The following is a 22,254-nucleotide window of genomic DNA, read 5'->3' as shown; positions in this document are numbered from 1 at the left end:
TAAAATAAATCTGGCTTTTTTTTTTTCAAGACAACAGTCTCACTAAGTAGTTCTGTCTGGTATGAACTTCCACACACAGACCTGACTAACTTCAAACTCAGAGATTACCTGCCTCTGCCTCCTGAGTGCCTACTACTATGATGAGGCACCTGTAAGACCACTGCCTTTGATAAATCCTGAAGCAATCTGATTATTCCATGAATTAAAACTATTTATTTGCATTTTCAGAAGTACTGTACTATTACCTCCTTTCTTGAGTTGAATGTAATAGTTTTATTCATACAAACACATATTGTCCAACTAACCAACTTCACCATTTATTTCTTAGGTACTTCTAGTGTTAAAAAATATAGCCAATGATGGCCAAACCTTGCCTCAAACAACAACAAGAACAAAGCCAAAATCCAAGTGTGGTGGCTGTTGAATACCTTTACTAGATTTCTATGAGTTCTAGTCCAGCCTAGTATACAAAGTGAGATCCTGTCTCTAAATAAATAAATATAGTTAAAGATAGTATCAAATTATTTTAATTTTTCTTCTTCTAAGTTATGCTTTTATTATAATCCCAGAACTTGGGAGGCAGAAGCAAAAGTACCCAAAGTTGAAGGCCAGCCTGGTAAACACACAAGCAGGGCTACAAAATGAGATGGCAAACATAAAATACTTTTAGAGAAAATCCTCTTACCCTTATTACTGGTAGTGAGGTCTTACCAGTCAGAAACTCGGTTAGAACTATATACTTAAATATTAAAACACTTGAAGGGAACATTGACATAAAGCTTATAAAAATTTCTAACAATTTGGCTGTGTCTAAAGATACAAAGGAAAAATGTATTGGAAGTTTTGCAAAACTTTTACTTCACAATAATAACCTACTACTGATAAAAATGAATGGGCGACACTAAAATAACTCTGAACTTGATTGTTATAATTACAGTCTTCACAGATAGACTAAAATAGTAGTTCTGTTGTTCTGACAATATTTAACAGCTGCAAGGTACTAGATTACTACCAAGGTGTACAGGTGGGAATAAGAAAATAGTATAAAGTTTATGTATGTAAGTTCATATTTTATTTCTCCAGTGACACTTTTACAGTTGAATATAAGTTAAAGGCCTGCTTGCACACCAAAGCCAGGTCCTTTGGGTGGTTCAGTCAAAGAAGTAAGGCCTCCTGCTGGCTCACAACAGAAGCGGCCACTCCTGAAAAGAAAAGCAAGTAATGATTATTAGTGATTAACATATGTAAATTTTTACTTTAAAAAACTGGCCAGGTATAGTAGTATTCACCTTTAATCCCAGCCAGCACTCCAGAGGCAAAGGCAGGCAGAGCTTTGTGAGTTGCTAACCTGGTCTATATAATGAGGTCCACACCAGCCAGGGTGATAGAGTAAGACCCTATCTCAAAATAATGTTAAAAGGCACTTTTCAGCTTTAATGTAACTTTATGGGACTATCATTGTCTATTGCTGGTTAAGTCATTATGTGATATATGACTGTACTAAAGTTAGTCTGAAGCATCACTGTGAATTCACAAGCCAACTAGAAATCCCATGGAGATCAAACTGTGGCACATAAGGAAAACTAATTAAAGATCTGTGATACTGCCAGGCAGTGGTGGTGCATGCCTTTAATCCCAGCACCTGGGAGGCAGAGGCAGGCCTGGTCTACAGAGTGAGTTCCAAGACAGCCAGGACTACACAGAGAAACCCTGTCTCGAAAAACCAAAAAACAACCAAAAAAACAATCAAACAAAAAAACACAGATCTGTGATATTAAATAGGTGAAAAAGATAGGGAGAATACAAGATAGCTATTTCAAGAAGTAATAATTAAAGATCATCTTGTACTGGGATCAATGACATAGGTCAGTAGGAAAGAAAACTGTTGAAAAGGCTAGCAACCCAAGTTCAAAACCTGAAACTTGTACAGGTTTAAGAAGAGAAGCAACTCCACAAAGTTGTCCTTTGACCTCCACATATACATTATACATGATCAAAATTAAAAATATATTTTAAATTATCCCGTATTGATTGAAAGGGAAAATGGATCTTTAGGTGGAAATAAGAGGAAGGCTAATTTCAGATCAATCTTCTAGTAACATAAACTTTTAAGCAATTTCTATTTGTAGGAGATTCTCTTTCGGTATAAATGTTCTGGTAGATCACAGATAACTATCTTACAGAATTTTTTTCCTATATTTATGAGATGTATGTAGGCATGTTTGTACATGTGTTTGTGTGTGAGGTATGTATGTGCACATGGGAGCCCAAAGTCAATGTTAGATGTCTGCCTCTATCAACCTCTACCTTAATATATCGAGGATCTGCCTCACACTGAATGCTAGCCACCTTGCTCAGGGGATTCCCTGTCTCCTCTTCCCAACACCACCCCACTCAGTTTTATGTGTGTTCTGAGAATCTGAACTCCCATCCTAAGGCTTGCAGGGAAACAACTTTATGAATACTGAACCATCTCCCCAGCCTTATTTTATAGATTTTTATGGAAAACAAAAAAAAAAAAAACAAAACAAAAACCTTGCTCCAGATGACAGCTTTAGATATGCAAACTTCCAGTCATCTCCTATGAATGAGTGCAAAACTCTTAAAATCAAGCTTCTGTGAAAGATCAATTCAGTGTAGGTTATGCCATTAGAGTTTATATATATGAATATAAGTATACCTTGGCCCTGGTTTTGGAACTTTCCCAGCCCTGAGTTCATCAATAATCTCTTCGATATCCTTGGGTGTCAGATCCTCCTAGAGAAAAATTGAAGACGTTAAGAACTGCTATTAAAAAACAAAACAAGCCAGGCAGTGGTGGCGCAAGCCTTTAATCCCAGCACTTGGGAGGCAGAGGCAGGTGGATTTCTGAGTTCGAGGCCAACCTGGTCTACAGAGTGAGTCCAGGACAGCCAGGACTACACAGAGAAACCCTGTCTCGAAAACAACAACAACAACCCCCCCCCAAAAAAAATAAAAAACAAAACTGTAAGTCCTTAAAATTAATTCATTTATTACTTACCAAGATATCTACAACTGAATAACTCCAATATATAATGCAATATATATTAAGAGCTTTAGCTGAAAAGGCAAAAGTAAGTGTATTTCTGTGTCTGAATTCTGGCCTCACTAGTATCTTAGGGTAGTCACCCAAGTTCCTTTATTGGTAACTCAATTTGAACTTGCTTTGAAGATTACTTAATTTGAGTAAGAGTGGCCCCCATAGGCTTGTCTATTTGAATGCACAGTGACCTGGGAGTGGCACTAGTTGAAAGGATTAGGAGGAGTGGCCTAGCTGAAGAAAGTGTGTCACTGACAGTGCCAAGCCTAGTATCTCTGTGACTACCTGCAGATCAGGATGTAGCTTTCAACATGCTTCCTGTCATGATGATAATAAACTAAACCTTTGAAACCATAAGCAAGGCCGAAACTGGGTTTTCTTTTTTATATGAGTTGCCATGTCATGGTGTCTCTTCACAGCAGTAAGAACAGTAACTAAGACAATAAGAAAACATAAAGTAGGGAAGCACCAAAGAACAAAACAAATGCTAACCTGAAAGAAGCACTGTGGTTCAAAGAGTGATTATCTATCACCAGTTGTTGTGCCTGAGAAGTACAGGCCTAATGTCTATCCTGAATCAAGCTCTAACTACTAATTGGAAAAAAATGAAAAAAAAAAATCTCTTAGACACCAAGGACTGTGGGCTACTATATCAAAATTTATGCTTCTTAAAAAGCCCTGACTAATAATTCTTTTTTGAGGTATACATAACAGAGGCACAAAACAAAACCCTCAAAGAAATTTCAGCAAGAAATTATGAACCAAACCCCAGTTAAGCTCCAAAAAAGCTATACATTAACTACAAAGATAAACTAGAAAGTAAACTGTCCTGCAAAAAAAAAATTTCTAGGCTAGAACCCATATCATTGCACCCTTTGGGGGTGCAATTAGTACCTCTAGGAGCAGGAGAGAAGTAAGTCCACTCTTGAAAATGTTAGCTTCAGCAAAGACCTCAAAGAATCTCCATATACTATTTTCTAAGAAATAAAAACTAACAAAATACTGTAATTGAAAAACATGATATAATAGGGGCAGCAAGTAATTTAAAATGCTAACTAGATAATTCCACTTATTTGGATATTAAGAACATACCTCCAGAAAAATTACAGGTCAAAGATAAAGAGATAAACAAAACAAAATTAAAAAAAAAAACCTTTTGAGATACATACAGATAAAGCAGTAGAGGAATGTTATATATTTCATCTATATAAAAAAATTTAAGCAAACAATGACATATTTCTATAGATACAGACTACAGAAAAAGCTTTAAAACTATAAAAAGAATACACACTAAATTTATGTTGCTATCTAGAGAAAAAGATTTGAGGTGTTTATAATTTCTTCTGCAAATAATAATGATAGACAATATCATCTAAGAAAATGCTCTAGTGTGTTGCTGTTTCGACTTGGTTTCTACTATATGTAAATAACTAAATTTGTCATAATTAAAACTCAAATTTATATCCTGTAGAAAAATGCAAAATGTTTAAAGATAATTCTTTTAAAACCTTTTAGATACTTATACTAATAGTTTCTTCTAAATGAGTAACTCAAGAACCAATATCTGAACATGAAATATCTTAAAGAGAACACTTCAGAACTTTAGCGTACATGAAGTTGAATGGATACTCACATAGTAGTTGTCGTTTATTTGAACCATTGGTGCATTTACACAGGCCCCTAAACATTCCACTTCTATAAGAGTGAAAAGTTTGTCGGGTGTAGTCTCTCCAACCTTTATTCCTAAAAATATAAATGATCACTATAAGAAATAGATTATAGCATAAAAGCAATATTGTTTAATAAAAATGACAATATCAACAATGTTATAGAGGTATATAAAAGTATTGGCATGCATTAAATTTCTGTAAAAATGAAAAGTGCCAAACATAATGGTATATACATGTAACCTCAGCACTTGGAAAGCAGAGACAGGACTCCAGCTCAAGGCTAGCCTGGACCATACATTGAGATCTGGTCTCAAAAAAAAAAAAAATCAACATAATGATAACAACATAACACTCATTTTGATTTTTTGTCTTTAAGGTTTTGTTGTTTTGTTTTGAAGACAGAGTCTCACACTGAAGCTCAGGCCTGGCCTCTTAACTCATGACAACCCTCCTGGCTTAGGTTCCACAGGTCTGGGATTATAGGCAAAAGCAACCTGCCTATCTTCAAGCTATTTTTCAAGTATGCTTGTTCCTTTAAAATCAATAAAAACCCAGAGACCAGTGCTCACAGTTTTCATTTACTCTGTGCTAAGACTGAACTTGTTACACCCATTCCACCTAGCTGCTTATCTGTCACAAGGCTGACCTCCAGCCTACCTCAATCAGCATGGCTCTACCTTTCTCTGTCTCACTCCTACAGGGAGCAGTGGATATTTATAGTTTGTTTGCTTCAGGGGTTTTCTTTTAAACTAATTGTTCTCAAGCTTCAAAAAACAAAACAACAACAAGTGCCGGGCAGTGGTGGCGCACGCCTTTAATCCCAGCACTTGGGAGGCAGAGGCAGGCAGATTTCTGAGTTCCAAGCCAGCCTGGTCTACAGAGTGAGTTCCAGGACAGCCAGGGCTACACAGAGAAACCCTGTCTTGAAAAACCAACAAAACAAAACAAAACAAAACAAAACAAAACAAAACAAAAAACAAAAAAAAACAAAAAACAAAAAAACAACAACAACAAAAAACCAAAATATACAGTTGTGGGTCATAAACATCTATAACTCCAGTCCCAGGGATCCAACATCCCCTTCTGGCCACCAAGGGTACTGTACACACATAAACAAAAAAGTCATTAAAAAAAAAAACAAAAAAACAACCAATTGGACTGCTAATAACACAGTTACACCATTAGATTGGTAAAGATTCAGAAGGTCATTACAGAGGTAAGGAAAATGAATACTCATATCCTTAAGGGAAGAAATTGCTAAAATTCAGCAAGCGTGACTCAGCAATTTCTTACAAATGATCTTAACATACAATATGGAAAACATGCAAAGGTGTATATACATGAAATTACTAGAGTACTCTTGTCTATAACAGCAAAAAATGAAAACAGTGTGTGCTATATGCATGAAGTCCAAAGTTATACCATATAAGAGCTCATCTATTACATTTATATGCTAAATAATAAAGGATATAAAACCTGTAACGTATATACCAAGCAGCTACCAGAATCTCTACCTTAGAGGTGTGTTTTGGGAGCCAGTTTGATCTTTCAGCCTCATATACTTTGATATTGCCCAAATGTATCTGTGACATGCAAGGACATATATTTTTTAAAAAGCCACACTGATGAAAAAGACCAGCTACTACTTGAGAGTCAGAGGACTGTGAGCAAGAACAGCTTAGTCAACTAGTAAGACCCTATTTCAAAGTAAGTAAAAAATGGGGCTGAGAACACAAGTCAGTGTTAAGTGTGTACTTGCCTCTAGTATAAATAAAGCCTGTACTTCTTCAGTAAAAGAAGGAAAATTAAAAGATGTTTTAACTTCACAGTCAAAAAAAAAAAAAAAAAAAAATGCAGGCAGGCAGTAGTAGGACACACCTTTAATCCCAGTACTCCAGAGGGAAACGCAGGCAGATCTCTGAGTTTGAATCCGGCCTGGTCTACAGAGCAAGTTCTAGGACAGCCAGGGCTACAGAGAAACCTTGTCTCAAAAAAAAAAAAAAAAGAAGAAGAAGAAGAAAGAAGAAAAGAAGAAGAAAAAGAAAGAAGAAGTAAGGAGGAGAAGGAGGAGGAGGAAGAAGGAGAGGGGAGGAGGAGGAGGAAGAAGAGGAGGAGAAGGAGGAGGAAGAGGAGGAGGAGGAGGAGGAGGAGGAGGAGGAGGAGGAGGAGGAGGAGGAGGAGAAGAAGAAGAAGAAGAAGAAAGGAGGAGAAGGAGGAGGAGGAAGAAGGAGAGGGGAGGAGGAGGAGGAAGAGGAGGAGGAGGAGGAGGAGGAGGAGGAGGAGGAGAAGAAGAAGAAGAAGAAGAAGAAGAAGAAGAAGAAGAAGAAGAAGAAGAAGAAGAAGAAGAAGAAGAAGAAGAAGAAGAAGAAAGGAGGAGGAAGAGGAGAAGGAAGAAGAAGAGGAGGAGGAGGAGGAGGAGGAGAAGAAGCAGCAGCAGCAGCAGCAGCAATGGCAATTTTGTATGGAAAGAACTCATTTGTTTCATTTTATATATCTATTTAAAATTTCCCTTGTGAAATATTCCTACTATGTTGTTACTTATTCTATGGCTTCTCTAGAAAAGTATACAGACACTCTAAAAATTATTTTTAATTGTGTATTTATTTGTACACATAAGTGTAGATGTCTCAAGAAATGTCTGATCTACCTGGGGCTGGAATTATAGGTGGTTGTGAGCTGTCTGATGCATAGATGTTGGGTAGGAAGTGAACTCAGATCCTCTGGAAAAGTAGTACATGCTCTTTGCCTGAGCCATCTCTCTAGCCCATATATAGTCATTATTATGTGACATATGCTAACATTCTTAATGATTAACATAGATTAAAGGCTCAGACTTGAGGCTGAGAATTAGATGAACACAAACTAGAAAGAAATAAAAGTAAGCAAATATCTTTTAAAATACTGAGTAAGTGCAAGACAAATGAGATAAATTGAAGTTGAAAATTTTAGGTGGAAAATGTCAGGTCTAGAAAGATAGTTTTGTTTGGATGTCAGGAAATGTATAGAGATGAAGCTTGCTTGCTTTGTTTGCTTGGGGTTAGGGGTGGGAAAAGGTGTCTCAAGACAGGGTTTCTCTGTGTAGCCCTGGCTGTCCTGGAACTTACTTTATAGATCCCTGTCTCTGCCTCCCAAGTGCAGGGGGATTAAGGTTGTGTCCCAAGGCACCCCAGCTATTTTAGCTATTTTAATAAAAGAAACAAAGCATTCCATACCAAGCTTTCTCTGAAGGGTCTCCAATATGCTGTCAGAATCTCGAAGCATGCAAGGTGTAGTAGTGCAGACCTGAATATGGTACTTCCCAACTGGCTTTCGATTATACATTGTATAAAAAGTTGCTACTTCATATACTCTCATTGGAGGTACTTGTAAAACTTCTGCCACCTAAAATATTGAAACATTAAAGATTACAGTGTTCACATCACCTGAAGCTAATGTATCCAGCTCTAAATACCAGTGTCATAAATGATCTTACACGCTTGTTTTTTTCTCTCTATAGTCTTAATAGTCAACAAGAGACATTTTCCTTAAAAAAAAAAAAAAAAAAAAAAAAAAAAAAAAAAAAAAAAGAGGCATGGGCAAGATGGTTCAAGCAAGTAAAAGACCTTGCTAACTACAGAAGTCCTCTGACCTCCGCATGTACATCACAAACTAAGCTTAATTTTTAAAAATATTTTTAAGACTTTAAAAACAAAGGTATAATTTCAAATGACAAATTTTTTTTCACAAGAACTATATAGCATACTACTTTTTATTTTTTCTTTCTTAGTGCTGAGGATTAAATCCAGGGCTTTGGAGTTGATAGGCAAATAAATGCTCTTCAACTTAGTTACATACCCAGTTTTCATCAAGGTTTCTGGAAAAATTAACCACTTGTATTAACTAAGGAAAGCATTAACTTATTAAATAAAGCCTTGTAACACGTATCAGTATTGCAAACAGAACAACCAACACAACTTAAAATTTGCATTTATGGTTTTTATAAAGCCTATTCCTGTTCTCCCAACAAAGATAATAGCCTTTGTCTTCCGTTTCTTTTTGTGATAATCCACCTTAACAGTGGACTTCATTTATAACCAAATAAAGTTTAGAAAATGATGAGTGTGAGCGTACTACAGTTGGAGTATACAGGACAGCTAGTCAGGTAGAAAGCACAATGAGCTGTTCTTACACATTCTCTGTAAGTGATGTGCTGTACTGTCACGTGAATGTAATTACCATAGTAGTAACAGGATGTAAGTAAATCTGAAATCTAGATTATTGCTGAAACTTGGAAAACAATCTTCACATCTAAGGCAAGAGGACTGGCAAAAGCTTAAGAATAGACTGGGCCAAGCGTGTCACGAAGACCCTGTCTTGGAAGGAGAGAGTATGAGTATTAACAGTGTTTATAAGTAGGCTGAAGTGGGTCACTTGGCGGTTCTGAAGGTCACCAGATACCACATATTAGATACAAATTTTTGTTAAAGATGTAAAGATATTATGAGATTACATTTGGTAAGGGATTTTTTCCCCTGTAATTTTAATGTTGAGACTCTATTGCATTAATTTCCAAAAACACCTTGATACTAAATTATACATATTTGAGATCTTTTCATTAATGACCATTTCCCTCAAAATGCGTGGGAGGAGAAAAACACCTCTTTCATATTAGTGCCTATTTCCTGCAAGAATGGAAGCTGTATTACAGAAACACACTAAAGAGATGGGTGGGTCTGTCTGTCTGTCTGCCTGCCTGCCTGCCTATCTATCTATCTATCTATTGTATGAATGTATGAGTAAACTCTGATATTAATGATTATCGTGATCTCTACATTAAGTTATCACATACAATCTCTCCTCTTTTCTGAAGCCAGTTGAATTCAATACCTTGTTCATAGCTGAGATAGGTAGCCATCCATTCTGCCTTTGGGCTAGATCCAGGACTGGAAGTACAGCTGCTGCTTTATGTCCTTCTGGGTAGTTTTTTACTATTGCCTCTATCCTCTGTAGAAAGAAAAGTGTCTGCTTTATATGTATGGATGCACTGAATACTTGATAAATCAACTATGTTGTTTATTAAACATACCTTATAATTTTCTGGTGTAAAATCAAATGGAGTATCTGGGTTATTCTCAGGAGTATCTCTATGCTATACAAAAAAAATTTAAAAAGATTTTTTTCCACATTATCAACATTTTCTCTAAAACTAAAATATTACTGTACACTACATTATATGATTGTTGCTATATTATATAGTGGCTGCTCATTTAATCTCTAATCCCATCAGTTTATCTTTGTAGCAGGAATAACTAAAAATACTTATTTGTTGACTGTTTATCAAAGTAAAGTTAGCAGAACTAAAACTTAGAATACTTTCAAAATGAACCCTTAAAGATTAATGCGTTTTTTTTTTTTTTTTTTTTTTTTTTTTTTTTTGGTTTCAAAACAACAAATAGTTATCCAGCTTTACTAGGGATAGGATATTCTAGTTCAAATATCAAATATAATACCGGCAGCAGTATGTAATTAAGACACGAAATTTATATATGGGCTGGAGAGATGGCGAAAAGGTTAAAAATGCTTGCTGTTGCAGGACATGGTGATGCATGCCTTTAATCCCAGCATTCTGGAGGCAGAGGCATGTGGATCTCTGAGTTTGGGGATAACCTGGATTACAAAGAAAGTTCCAGGATAGCTAGGGCTCTATTATACCAAGTAACCCTATTTGGGGGGAAAATGCTTGCTGCTAATGCAGAGAACCAGAATTCCACATTGGGAAACAGAATTCCCAGTAACTCCAGTTTCAGGGTATCCAATGACCCTTCTGGCCTGTAAGGATACCTGTACCACATGCATATATCCAGGTAGACATATACACCAATAAAAATTTTAAATAAAAAATTCTAAATGTGAATTCCTGACAAGCACAGTACCCCAAAGCAAAGGAATTCAATTGTCCAAGATGTCTGGAACAACACATCTGTACTCTTTCAAGAGGTACAAAGGTACATCTTTCCCCAGACAAGTTTACCACAGAGAAACCATTAAGCTAACATTTAGAAGGTTTAGTTTGCCAAGAATCCCAGGCAGAAGGATTGCCAAGAACTCAAAGACATCCTGGGTTACAATGTGAAACCCTATATAAAAATAAACATCAGAAGCAAAAAACTAAAATCACAACTATATCCCAAAAAACCCCACCACCACCAACAACAAAAACAAACAAACAAAAACCCAGTGGAGTAAGCCAAACATTAAAAGTGTGCTTAATCCCAGCACTCATTAGGAAGCAGATCTCTGAGCTCCAGGCCAGCCAGCAGTAGTCAGCATAAGTAAGTACATAATAAAGAACAGAATAAGTGTAATATCAACAAAACATCTTGATGTTCTCAGAGGTTTGCTTTTAAAAAAGGTATCAAGCAAAAGAGGGAAGAAAATGGAAGCTTTGGACAATAATTTGAAGTATGTACTCTAACTCATCATACAAGTTTACTACCATTGTCATCAAATACTAGATTAGTTACTAAAAACAGACACAGCATTTAAAGCTAGTTTTTAAATACCACCTAGTGTTAAAACTGTGAAGCCAAGATTATGGAGACCAACTGCTTTGTGAAAGAATATATTTATTATGCATCAATGCACTAACTGTATTACTATAAACTCTTAAGTTTCAAACAAATACCCTGTTGGGATTTCTCAAATTACAGTCATGTAATCTGACCATCAGATTAGCATTCATAGCAATATTACCAAACAATAACCTAAATTTTTCCACCTTCTGAGATGGTATTTCTCTGTGTAACAGAGCCCTGGCTCCCAGAACTCACTATGCAGATCAGGCTGGCCTTAAACTCTCTCATCTGCCTTCCAGGTGCTGGGACTAAAGGCATGCTCCACCATGCTCTGCTCATAATAACCAAAATTCTTAATTCTAGAGTCTTCTAATTCCTAGGTGTTAGTTTATAATTGAGAGGTTCAGCTGGAACCAAACAGCATTTGAATTATAACAAATTTAACAAGCTATATTTAAATCCCCATGGTGATCAATATATATCAAAGACACAGACATTAAGGTTTTGCTTTTGGGGGGCAGGAGAAATGGCTCAGAGGTTAAGAGCCCTTACTGCTCTTGCAATCAGGCTTGGTTCCCAACACCCACATGCTAACTATAACGCAAGTTCATAAGGATCTAACATGGCCTGACCTTCTCTGGTTCCTGCATGTACATAGTGTCCATACATGTTCTCAGTTACGTTCACACATAAAACTAAAACAAAATTTTAAAATTGTTTAATCCTTTCCTTTGCAGTGCTAGGGATTGAACCCAGACCCTGCATACTCTAGGCAAGTATTCTGCCAAGGACTTATGGTAACATAACCCATAATTTATGATATTACAGTGGATCCACTCAAATTCCAAAGTCTTTTCATTATGAGGAATTCCAATTACTTACCACAAATAAGGCTCCTCCAGCACCATTTTGCACTGCTGTCTTATGCAAATTCCTTGCATGTCTTCCCTAAATTTTTTTTTAAAAAATTAAATTTTAAATTTTTAAGAAAGTTAAGTCACACACAAAAAAGAAAATTAAGTCACAAATTTAAAAGAAAATTTCATGAAGAAGTATTTTAAGAGTCATAATTTAAAACAAGGGAATCAAGTTATCATCTTAGGAGAGCTGGCCTATATCCTAGCACATTATTAACTCACCTGTGGGAGTCAGTGGAAGAACTGACCCAAACCCAAGCCAGAGTTGAGTACAGGTGCCCAGGGTGTCCTGCATACTTTCTACTCACTCAGAATTAAGTGGTTGTCATTCCTCTTGTCTGAGTTGATGTCAGCTTTTTAATATGGTAGAGTTCTGTTGCTTGAGACAGGGTCTCACTGTGTGGCCCTGCTCTACTGGATTGTCCGGTAGACCAGGCTGTCCTAGAAATCCACCTGCCTCACTTCCCAAGATTAAAGGTTTGTTCCACCACACCTGGCCCTAATATGGTAATGTTTTTATTCTACACATGAGTCACAGCTATGCACACATAGTCACATTATACTGTTCTAAAATTTTTTGATAGTCTCCCTATGTAGCCCAAGCTAGAGTTTAATTCTTTCTTTTTGCCTCAGCCTTCCTGGTGTTGCATTGATTATAGAACGCATTACCAGACCTGCCAGCCTCTCCAGTTTACTAAATACTTCAGCAGCTCCAGTCACACACATACTACTTGTAATGCTATGCAGACTTACAGGTCCAACTGCTCTGGAACCAATCTGACTGTTACATTTTGTTCTCCTGTTTCTGCTGACCTCCTACTCTAAACAAATGAAGTATTATTCTAAATCCCACCATTTCTTAATTCTGTGAACCACAAATGGTGAGACACTGAATTAAACCAAGCATGGAACCAGCTACCAGAGAGACTTAGTGCAAGTGACATGACCCAACAATATACTTAACTTTACCACAGAGCATAGTGCTTCATCTTGCCTTAACTAGAAAACCTAGTTACAGACATAGGTACAGCAAATAGTGGTCAAGCTATCAGTTTTATGTACCACCCACAACCAGAGAAAGGGTCCTGGAGGGGCTTTGCCTCAACTGTGTTCTCCCCTACCACCACCCCCCTCCCACCCCTTCAGCAGATAGTAGATAAACAAGCATTACTTTATGCTTCTTTTGTTTTAAATATATAGTTTTAAAAGACAATTCAATACATTCAAGGCTGTGAAACATGACACTAAACTATAGAAAACACATGCTGCAGTCACTTTAGCTGAGAATACAATATAGAAACAACTTCTGAATAACAGAGAATTACTTAAGTAAACACTGAGAAAATAACTATTTCATAATAATGATTAATTTTAAGGCAGGGGAAGTAACCCATCTTTTCACCTTCCCCACCTTGAGGACTCAGCTCTGACTCCTCTGCTCTGTTTGTTCCTTTCATTCTCTCTCTCTGGCATCATCTACCAACTATGTTGAAGACTACTATGCCTTACACACATCTAGTGATAAAGGGATAACACCTAGAAAAGACTTTAAGTGCATAAAGTTAATGAGGAAAATTAGTAAAGATCATGAACATTTAAAAATTTAAAAGCATGAAATTTAAAATAATACTGCCAGCTTAAATTAGGAAAAATTTTGGTTTGGATTTTTTTTTTTTTTTTAAGATAGCATTCCATTTTGTTGAGAGCATGGGAGAAATGGGCTTGCTAATGCATTAGGCAAACACTCATACAAGCCTTTTAGGGAAGCAAACTAGTATGATTTATGGAAAACCTCAAAGAATTCATATCTTTGGTGGGGGCTGTTTTGGCAGGGGATGGTTGATGACATGGTTTCCCTATGCAACAGAGCCTTGGCTATCCTGGAACCACCTGCCTCTGCCTTCTGAGTGCTGGGATTAAAGGTGTGAGCCATCATGCCTGATGTGAATTTATTTCTTTTAACACAGTAACACTTTTGGAAATTTGAAGAACATTGCAGTAGTAGATGGGGGTGAATCCTAGCACTAGGAAGCTTGAGAGATGTTGTGTATCTAGCTCTACATATGAAGACCCTGTCTCAAGGGAAGAGGTGCTCTGTGTGTGTATGTGTGTGTGTATGAGAGAGAGAATGAGAGAGAGAGAAAGAGAGAGAGAGAGAGAGAGAGAGAGAGAGAGAGAGAGAGAGAGAACGCACACGCATGCACGCACGCTCACCTATTACAAAATGCAGGTAAGGGAGCTGAAGAGATGGCTTAGTGGTTATAGGACATGTTCCCGGCCCTGGCAGCCTCTCCAGTTCTTTACTAAATACTTCAGCAGCTCCAGTCACACACATACTACTTGTAATGCTATGCAGACTTACCAGGTCCAACTGCTCTGGAACCAATCTGACTGTTACATTTTGTTCTGTTCCTCTCAGGTACTGCTGACCTCCCACTCTAAGCTGGGGCTGTTCTTCAAAGTTCTATTCTCAGCATCCAGCTGGGACATTTCACACCTGCCTATAACTCTAGCTCCAGGGAAATCCCAGACCTCTAACTCTGCAGGCACCTGCACTTGTGGGCATATACCTACATATACAAACATATTTAAAAATAATACATCTTTAAAAGAAATGAGTATAAAAGACATAAGAATATTTTGCCATGCATGGTGGCACACACCTTTAACCCTAGTGCTGAGACAAAGCCACACAGATCTCTTATGAATTCAGGGCAGCTTGGTCTACATTGTGAGTTTCAGGCCAGCCAAGAGTTCATAGTGGACCCTGTCTCAAAAGATACAAAACAGTCAAAAAAAAAAAAAAACAAAAAACAAAAAACAAAAAAAAAACAAATCAAAATAAAACAAAAACTGTTTCTAGCATAGTTAGTGTAAAAACATAAGCAAAGCTTTAATTTTAAAGTATTTTCAGAGTGTAATTTGATATGATCTGTGTGTATCTTTTAGGAGTCCTCTCCTTCCACTGTGAGATCCAGGGGTCAAACTTAGGTCATGAGGTTTCCACAGCAAGTTTTTACTTTGTGAGCCATCTCACCACCCAAAGGGAAGTTCTAAATGAGCAAAATTTCCATATTGGAGTATTAAGTAGCTGTTAATTTTCATAAAAATGACACAGGAAAAAAGTATGGCTGCCACAGTTACATTTAGAAATGATGAAGAATTCTCTTTTTATAGGACATAAATGAGGCTGCAGAGATGGCTAGCAGTTAAAAGCACTGGCTGCTCTTCCAGAGGATACAGGTTCAATTCCCAGCACCCACAAACAGTGGCTCACAACCATTTGTACCTCCAGTCTTAGGGACCCTCTTCTGATGACCTTGGGCAACAGGATGCATATGGTACATAGGCATACATGCAGGCAAAACACAAAATACAACAAAATTAACTGTTAAAAAAGTGCAGACTATTATAACAAATACAGACACTAATAAAAATTGAATGCCATAAATAGTCACCATCATTTTTATTATAAGATTGTAAAAGTTCATATATTTTTTCTATTTTTCAAATTCCTATTTAACACTGATACACAAACCAGAAAAGATTGATTTAAGATAAAACATTCACAAATGAAATACATCGAACTTTTTTTGGTCAATATTTGATCCCATTTTTGTTTACTCGGGATGTTTTATGCGTAGATTATCGTTTAAAATAAATAAAGAGGAGCTGGAGAGATACTCAGCAGTTAAGAGACCTATTTTTGCAGAGGACTGGGGTCTGGTTCTCAGCACCCACACGGTGAATTATAATTGTTTATACCTCCAGTTCCAGGGGATCCAGTGCCCTCTTCTGACCTCTGTGGGCACCATGCACACATGCAGTGTACACACACACACATATAGGCAAAATACTAAAACACATAAAAGGAAAATAAATCTTTGAAATAAATACAGAGCTAATTTTGAAAAAGCTGTCAATTAGCTTTCTGGTGGTCAAGACCTCCCTATAAGAACATGCCTCCCTTCATCCCTTTCTAGACAAGAAAAGGAAACACAGGAAAAAGTGCCTGGTGCAGAGCCCCAGTTTCTACTTTATGGATAAGAAATGCCCAGGATGCGATAAAATAAGCAGTCTTTACCCATGCACAAACGGTAGTCTTGTGTGTTGGCTGCTCCACTGTCCTGTCAGCTATAGGTAGAAAGGCAAGGCTGAGAAAAGGATGCTCGAACAGGAGGCAGTGGCACTGAAAGTACCTGATTCAGGTTAAGTGGGAACTATTCCAATAAACACATTTTGTATTTAAAAAAAAAAAAAAAAAAAAGTTGTTCAGTAGATCTATGCTGCTACAAATTGGACAATCTCTTTAACATTACTTATCTATTGCTTTCTCTCTCCTTCCTCTCTCTCTCCCTCTCTCTCTCTCTCTCTCTCTCTCTCTCTTCTGTGAACAACTCACAGAAATTGGCCCCAGGGACAGAACTCAAGATGGCAGTTTTGGTGGCACTAAACCACTCTACCAATCCCTGGAAAAATATTTTTGAGGCATACTCTTGCTGACCAATAATTCTGCATATTCGCATGAGTTTACACACATTTCCATTCAAAACAAATCAATGTTTTAATTGCAAATCACTGATGACAGAATGATTAAGGGTGGAGCAGGGGCTGGAGAAATGGCTTAGAGGTAAAGAGTGCCAGCTAGTCTTCCAGAGGTCCTGAGTTCAATTCTCAGCAACCACATGGTAACTCACAATCATCTATAATGAGATCTGGCGCCTTCTTCTGGCATGCAGGCAAACATGTATACATAATTAATAAATAAATAAAATAACTAAATTTTTAAAAAAAAGAGTGAAGAGAAAAAACTAAGTGGTATAAACTCAGAACTTTCTGAGTCCACCCCCCAAAGTAAAAAGTTTATAGTAATACTTTGCTACTTTCTAATATGCAACTTTGTACTTACCAAAGATTAAAGACAGGATTAACATTTAGTGTAAAATGCTGATTAAATTTTATGATATTTAATTTCTAGCTTAAGTCTCAGGCAGACAAGTCTAGAAAAATTCTCAGAAAAAGATATCAGAAGATGATATAGTTTGACTGTACCTGACTCTGCACATAATTATGAAACTTTGGTTATTTCTACCTTCACGTGGTATCTCCTTTCATTATACTTTTCATATTTACTTTTTGTTGTTTTGAGATAAAAGTCTCATTCGATAGCCCAGGCTAGCCTAAACTTTCTATGCTCCTATGTCAGTCTCCCAAGTGACAAGATTATAGGTATAGACCATCAAATGCAAATAACAGTCTTTATATACAATATCTTAATGCCATGCATTACTTGAGAAAAGTATTTCAATATACTTTTCCTGACGTATTAAATCACTAGGTCTTAGACATTCTACTGAATAATTTTTGCTATTCCTGCTATTGCATTCCCCAGCCCTGCTTCTATCCTAGTTCTCCCTCCACCCCAGATTACCACCAATAACGTGGTTCCATGACTGTCTTATGCTTTTCCACATCTCTAGAGATGTTCACAAAAATTCTAATGAGCAGAGGACTGAAGGTGGTAGCACTGGACTCAATCTGAGCATGCTATGCATCTGCCGTAACTGTTCACGTCTTAATGGATAAAATCTAAATCCTTTCATGTCATAGAAAAGGCCTTTTGACCCTTTCAATCCAGGCTTCCACCCTCTTATTCCTCTCCAGTCTACCATGCACCTCCCTCCTTAGACATGTGGCTACTTCAACTTACAACACTTTATGCCTCCCACTCACCTATCATGATCATGGTAACTTCCTACTCTTAGCCCCGGAGAGCCACTGGAGGAAGGAACTGGCCATGCCTCCATAATCACAACACTCGTTCAACACTCATTCATAATTACAACAACTGTTCATCATATACAATTTCCCTGGGCACCTTCAAAAAGGAATATGCGTGTACACACACACACAGAAAAAACAAAACAGTGAAACTACTTTAGAGAATTGGCAAGCTATACTGTTTCATTTATTATTAAATCTTTGGCCTTTAAAGTAGGAGTGTATGTAAACCCAGCATAAGTTAAGAAAAATCTGTAAAATGTTTTGGGATTTAGGATTTTAAGATACACACACACTAAGATAAAATTTCTTGGGTTTTTTTGTTATTGTTGTTTTGGTTTTTTTGTTTTTGTTTTTGTTTTTGTTTTTGTTTTGTTTTGTTTTGTTTTGTTGAGAAAGGTCACTAAGCAGCCCTTGATGTCCCAGAACCTGCTCTATAGACCAGGCTGGCCTCAAACTCACTGAGATCTTCCCGCCTTTGGGATTAAGGCAATGTAGAAACATGCCTATCCTAAAAGGTAAACTGTCTTTTGGGCCTGCTGGGATTTTACAGAGTTAGGTTTGAGTATCTCTAATGTAACAGGCCAACTAGGACTGCACAGAGAAACCCTGTCTCAAACAAACAAATCAAAAATTTCTCATGTAAGCTAGGTATGACAGCTCACACCTGTAACACCAACACTTAGGAGGTATGCTAAGAGGACTGCCAGAGTTTAAAGCCAGCTTGGGCTACACAGTAAAACCCTGTTCTACAAACAAAGAATCCAAAATAAATAAATAAATAAACAAACAAATAAATAAATAAATAGCAGTCTTAAATGGTTTGACTTAGCGAAAGAAGTGGATAATCTCAGGCATGGACAAGTGGTAAATCCCAGGAAAGGAAGTACCAAAATGGAGACAGAAACTACTCAGATCTGTCTGACCCCTGTGTAATGATGGACTCTAAGCAGCCCAGCTAAAATAGAACCAATATTTGGTCTACCACTCATGACAATGGGGATGGGCATTCTTTAAAGAAGTAAGTTAGACTGTAATGTCTAACTTATATGTTCACAACGTCCAGGATACAATTCAAAATTATTCATTGTGGGGAGCATGTTGGGGTGACAGCGCAAAACCCACTATCAGAGGGGAAAAACATTTTAAAACTGAAAGCAGTGGCTTGGTAGTGCAGGTGGATCTCTGTGAGTTTGAAGCCAGGTTGGTCTTCCTTCCAGGCTAGCCAAGGCTACATTTAAAAAAAAAAATTAAAAAAAAAAAAAAAAAAACTGTCTCAAAACAATAGCACCCACAAAACAAAACCCTGCTTTTCAATTATACTTCTTGTTACCCTTTGCCTCAAAAAACAAAAGAAACAGAAGATGTCTCTGGGAACTTCTTTGCCCCTACTTCTTAGTAGTCTCCTCAACAGAATGATTCACAGAGCCTCTCTTACCTATGGAACCTTGCAGTGTCTGACTCCAACCCCACTCCTGTACCAGTCATCTACTTAAAGCAGAACTTTACTGTACATAAAGCCTGTCACTGACTCTCTACTATTCTACACTACCATGGTTACCTTTTTGTTTGTTGTAGGGGGCTGGGATTTGAGTTGGGGATATTTTACAGACAGGAACTTATATAGGCCAGGCAGACCTCAAACTCACTATACACCTAAAGATAACAAAGATTCTAATCTTCCTGCCTCTGACTCCTGAATGCTAGGATATCAGATGTGACCGACCATACTTATATGTACCTTATTAGTGTTCTTACATGAAATAACCCCACAAAAACCGGAATTCTGTTTCTAATTTGTAATTTGTAGTGATGTCAACACTGTACCGCCTTCTAAAATAAGATATAAATTCACCTATTAAACACACAGCAAAGGGCCACCAAGCATCACCCATCACTAGTATATTCCAGCAGGGCATGGAAGCTCACACCTGTAATCTCAGTACTCAAGAGTCAATGCAAGAGGACCAACAAGAGTTCAAGATCAGCACCACACTTAGCAGGCTCCAGGCCAGCCAGGGCTGCATGGTGAGATCTAGTTCCAAAAGGAAAAAAAAAAAAGTACTATAATCCAATCCACACTGTTACCTGGAACTAGAAATATATTAAGGCTTCAAATAACTTGGGATGGACTCAATAGTCCCATCTCACAGCTGAAGAAACAAAGACTAATTCTAGTTCAAGTCATATAACTACAAAAGGTAACCTGGAATGCTATCCTTCAAAGCACAGGTTAAAGTCAAAAGCCCTAAATGAATTCTATACTAATATATACTGTGTTTTTTTGAGGACTAACTTAATTTTTGTTTTACTGTTGGGAAAATAAAATCCAAACAATTAGGGCTTCTCTCTTTCCTGTAATTGCCATGTAGTTAATTAATTACAATAGCCATTATTTATCGTGTGCCCCAACAATCTCCGGACACAAGTCATGTTCGTGAAGGTCGGTCAGCAACTAGTCCTCTCACCTGGAGGCCAGCGCCTTTCCACACCGAGCTATCTCGCAGGCCCTGGAATCTGCATTTTAGGTTCGCTTCAGTGTTTCAACTTCAATTCAATTCCTTTTGCCTATTTGAGATGTACATGACACTCAAATGAACAGAAAACTAGGGCTCTTTAGTCAGTGCAGTTACTCGTGCTACTATTCTTTCACGGTTAATTCCTACGATTTTCTGCCGAGCATTTCCTATAATGAATGAACAACTTCAGTAAATGAAACGCTGGTCACCTTTATCTAGGCCTAAAGGAACTCAGCAAGCCTTCACCAAGCATTATCAGCGTTTTCTCCGGAATGCTTTTAACTCTGCTGCAGCGTTGTCGCTAAACCTGACAGACAAGAAGCCCCTTTCTTCGTGGCCGGGATCCTGGAAGTAGCGGGCCGCCAGGGCTTCACTACGTTCCGCGCCAGGACGAATGACAACCGTCTTCCTGACCTTGACTAAGTTAGGGGTGACTTTCCCGGGCCTGTGTGGGCGGCCCTCAACCCGCAGCCACCGCAGCTGCGGTGCATCCCGGAGGCACCGAGGACGAAGGCCGCGGCGTCCCTGCCGCCGCCAGCTGACCTGTCCAGGCCCCTGGGGGCTCCCGGTACCAAAGCTAAGGGAGGCACGAAGAGCAGGAGACTGTGGAGACAGTACTCAGGTTCACCCCGAGCCTCTTACCCACTGAGCGGTGAGGCCGGACGCCCTGGCCCGCAGCGCCAAGGAGAACATGGCAGGGTACGCGGTTCTCTGACCCCGGCCGCTCTAGGATGACTGGGAACGAACGAGCCAGGAGGTCCTGCGCGCACAACCCCGAGCGAGGGACGCACGGCGCGCACGCTCACGAGCCCGGGGACGCACGGCGCGCGCGCTCACGAGCCCGGGCCAGGGCGTCTGGAGCAGTAAGTTGCTCCGGACGCGGATGAGCGCGGGGGCCCGCTGGAACTGGTGGGCGGGCCCGAAACAGCCCAATCTCTAAAAGGCGGGTCCCGGGGCTGGGACCTTCCCCGGGGCTAGTTCCTTCCCCGAGGCCGAATAGCGCCTTCTGGAGGCTGTTTTGTCTGTTCGTCAAACACTTCCTTTGGTATTGCAGTTTCTTCTTTCAAAATCCGTTTGGTTAAGTCTTATTTTACATACCGTCGTACTTAAAGGGCTGCCACATAGTGGACCTGGACAGCAAGTTCCTTGGCTCGCAAGCCTTCTCTTTAGAGTCTGTAAAATGTTAGGCTAGCTGGAATTGACTTCGGAATGCCAGGAAGTGGGAGGTAGAAATGATGACTGTTGATGCTGCGTGGTAGACGAACAAATATTCTTTGTGCTTGTATATGCTCTAGACATTTTCCATAATGAAACTAGTGGAAGGAGAAAGCCACTGTCTTCTTGATGTTTGTTTGGTCTCTGGAAATTCCTAGCAGCTGTAGTTGCATCGTGCTGTTTCCAGCCGTAGATATTTTACACAGCTTCTGTGAGATCCTCCTCAACCTTCAGCCAAGCGTGTACTGCCACCTTGGGCTTTTAACTTATTCTTGACTCCTCCTTTGGCTAACGTTTAGTGTGTGTCCTCTTTTGCATCTACCCCTTTCCTTTTGCTATAATAAAGTTGTAAATAGTTTCTGGAATTTTGACAACAGTATGAAGATTCCGAAAGGTTATCCTTCATGAGTTTTTTTTTTTTTTTTTTTTTTTTGAAAAAAAAAAAAACTAAGATAATCCATTGCAACCTGTGTGAATCATATTCCACAAATTATTCGACTCAAGAGACAGCGGTTTCAATCAATGATACTAAATGCC

General features: G+C 38.4%; 1 protein-coding gene and 1 pseudogene across 3 annotated transcripts; one reads left to right on the top strand and one right to left on the bottom strand.

Annotated features, from left to right (window-relative positions):
- Positions 1-1,049: 1,049 nt before the first annotated feature.
- Ndufv2 (NADH:ubiquinone oxidoreductase core subunit V2) lies at positions 1,050-21,379 on the bottom strand. Of its 3 annotated transcripts, none has more exons than XM_034483882.2 (8): positions 21,145-21,379; positions 12,168-12,233; positions 9,797-9,859; positions 9,598-9,714; positions 7,944-8,112; positions 4,695-4,804; positions 2,681-2,757; positions 1,050-1,202 (listed from the first exon to the last, which is right to left on the bottom strand). In XM_034483882.2, exons 1-8 carry the CDS (start codon positions 21,193-21,195, stop codon positions 1,109-1,111), a joined length of 747 nt encoding a protein of 248 aa, XP_034339773.1. In that variant the 5' UTR covers positions 21,196-21,379; the 3' UTR covers positions 1,050-1,108. The 3 variants fall into 3 exon arrangements, with proteins under 3 accessions (XP_034339773.1, XP_034339774.1, XP_076773698.1); XM_034483883.2 differs by lacking the exon at positions 21,145-21,379 and adding an exon at positions 20,452-20,551; XM_076917583.1 differs by lacking the exon at positions 12,168-12,233 and having other exon boundaries at positions 21,145-21,308.
- On the top strand, positions 16,115-16,395 carry LOC117693335 (small ribosomal subunit protein eS27-like pseudogene; annotated as a pseudogene).
- Positions 21,380-22,254: the final 875 nt, after the last annotated feature.

The sequence above is a fragment of the Arvicanthis niloticus genome, chromosome 21 (genome assembly GCF_011762505.2).
Source record: "Arvicanthis niloticus isolate mArvNil1 chromosome 21, mArvNil1.pat.X, whole genome shotgun sequence".
Taxonomy (NCBI): Eukaryota; Metazoa; Chordata; class Mammalia; order Rodentia; family Muridae; genus Arvicanthis; species Arvicanthis niloticus.
Note: the sequence above shows the minus strand (reverse complement) of the source record. Positions and strands in the feature narration are given on the sequence as shown.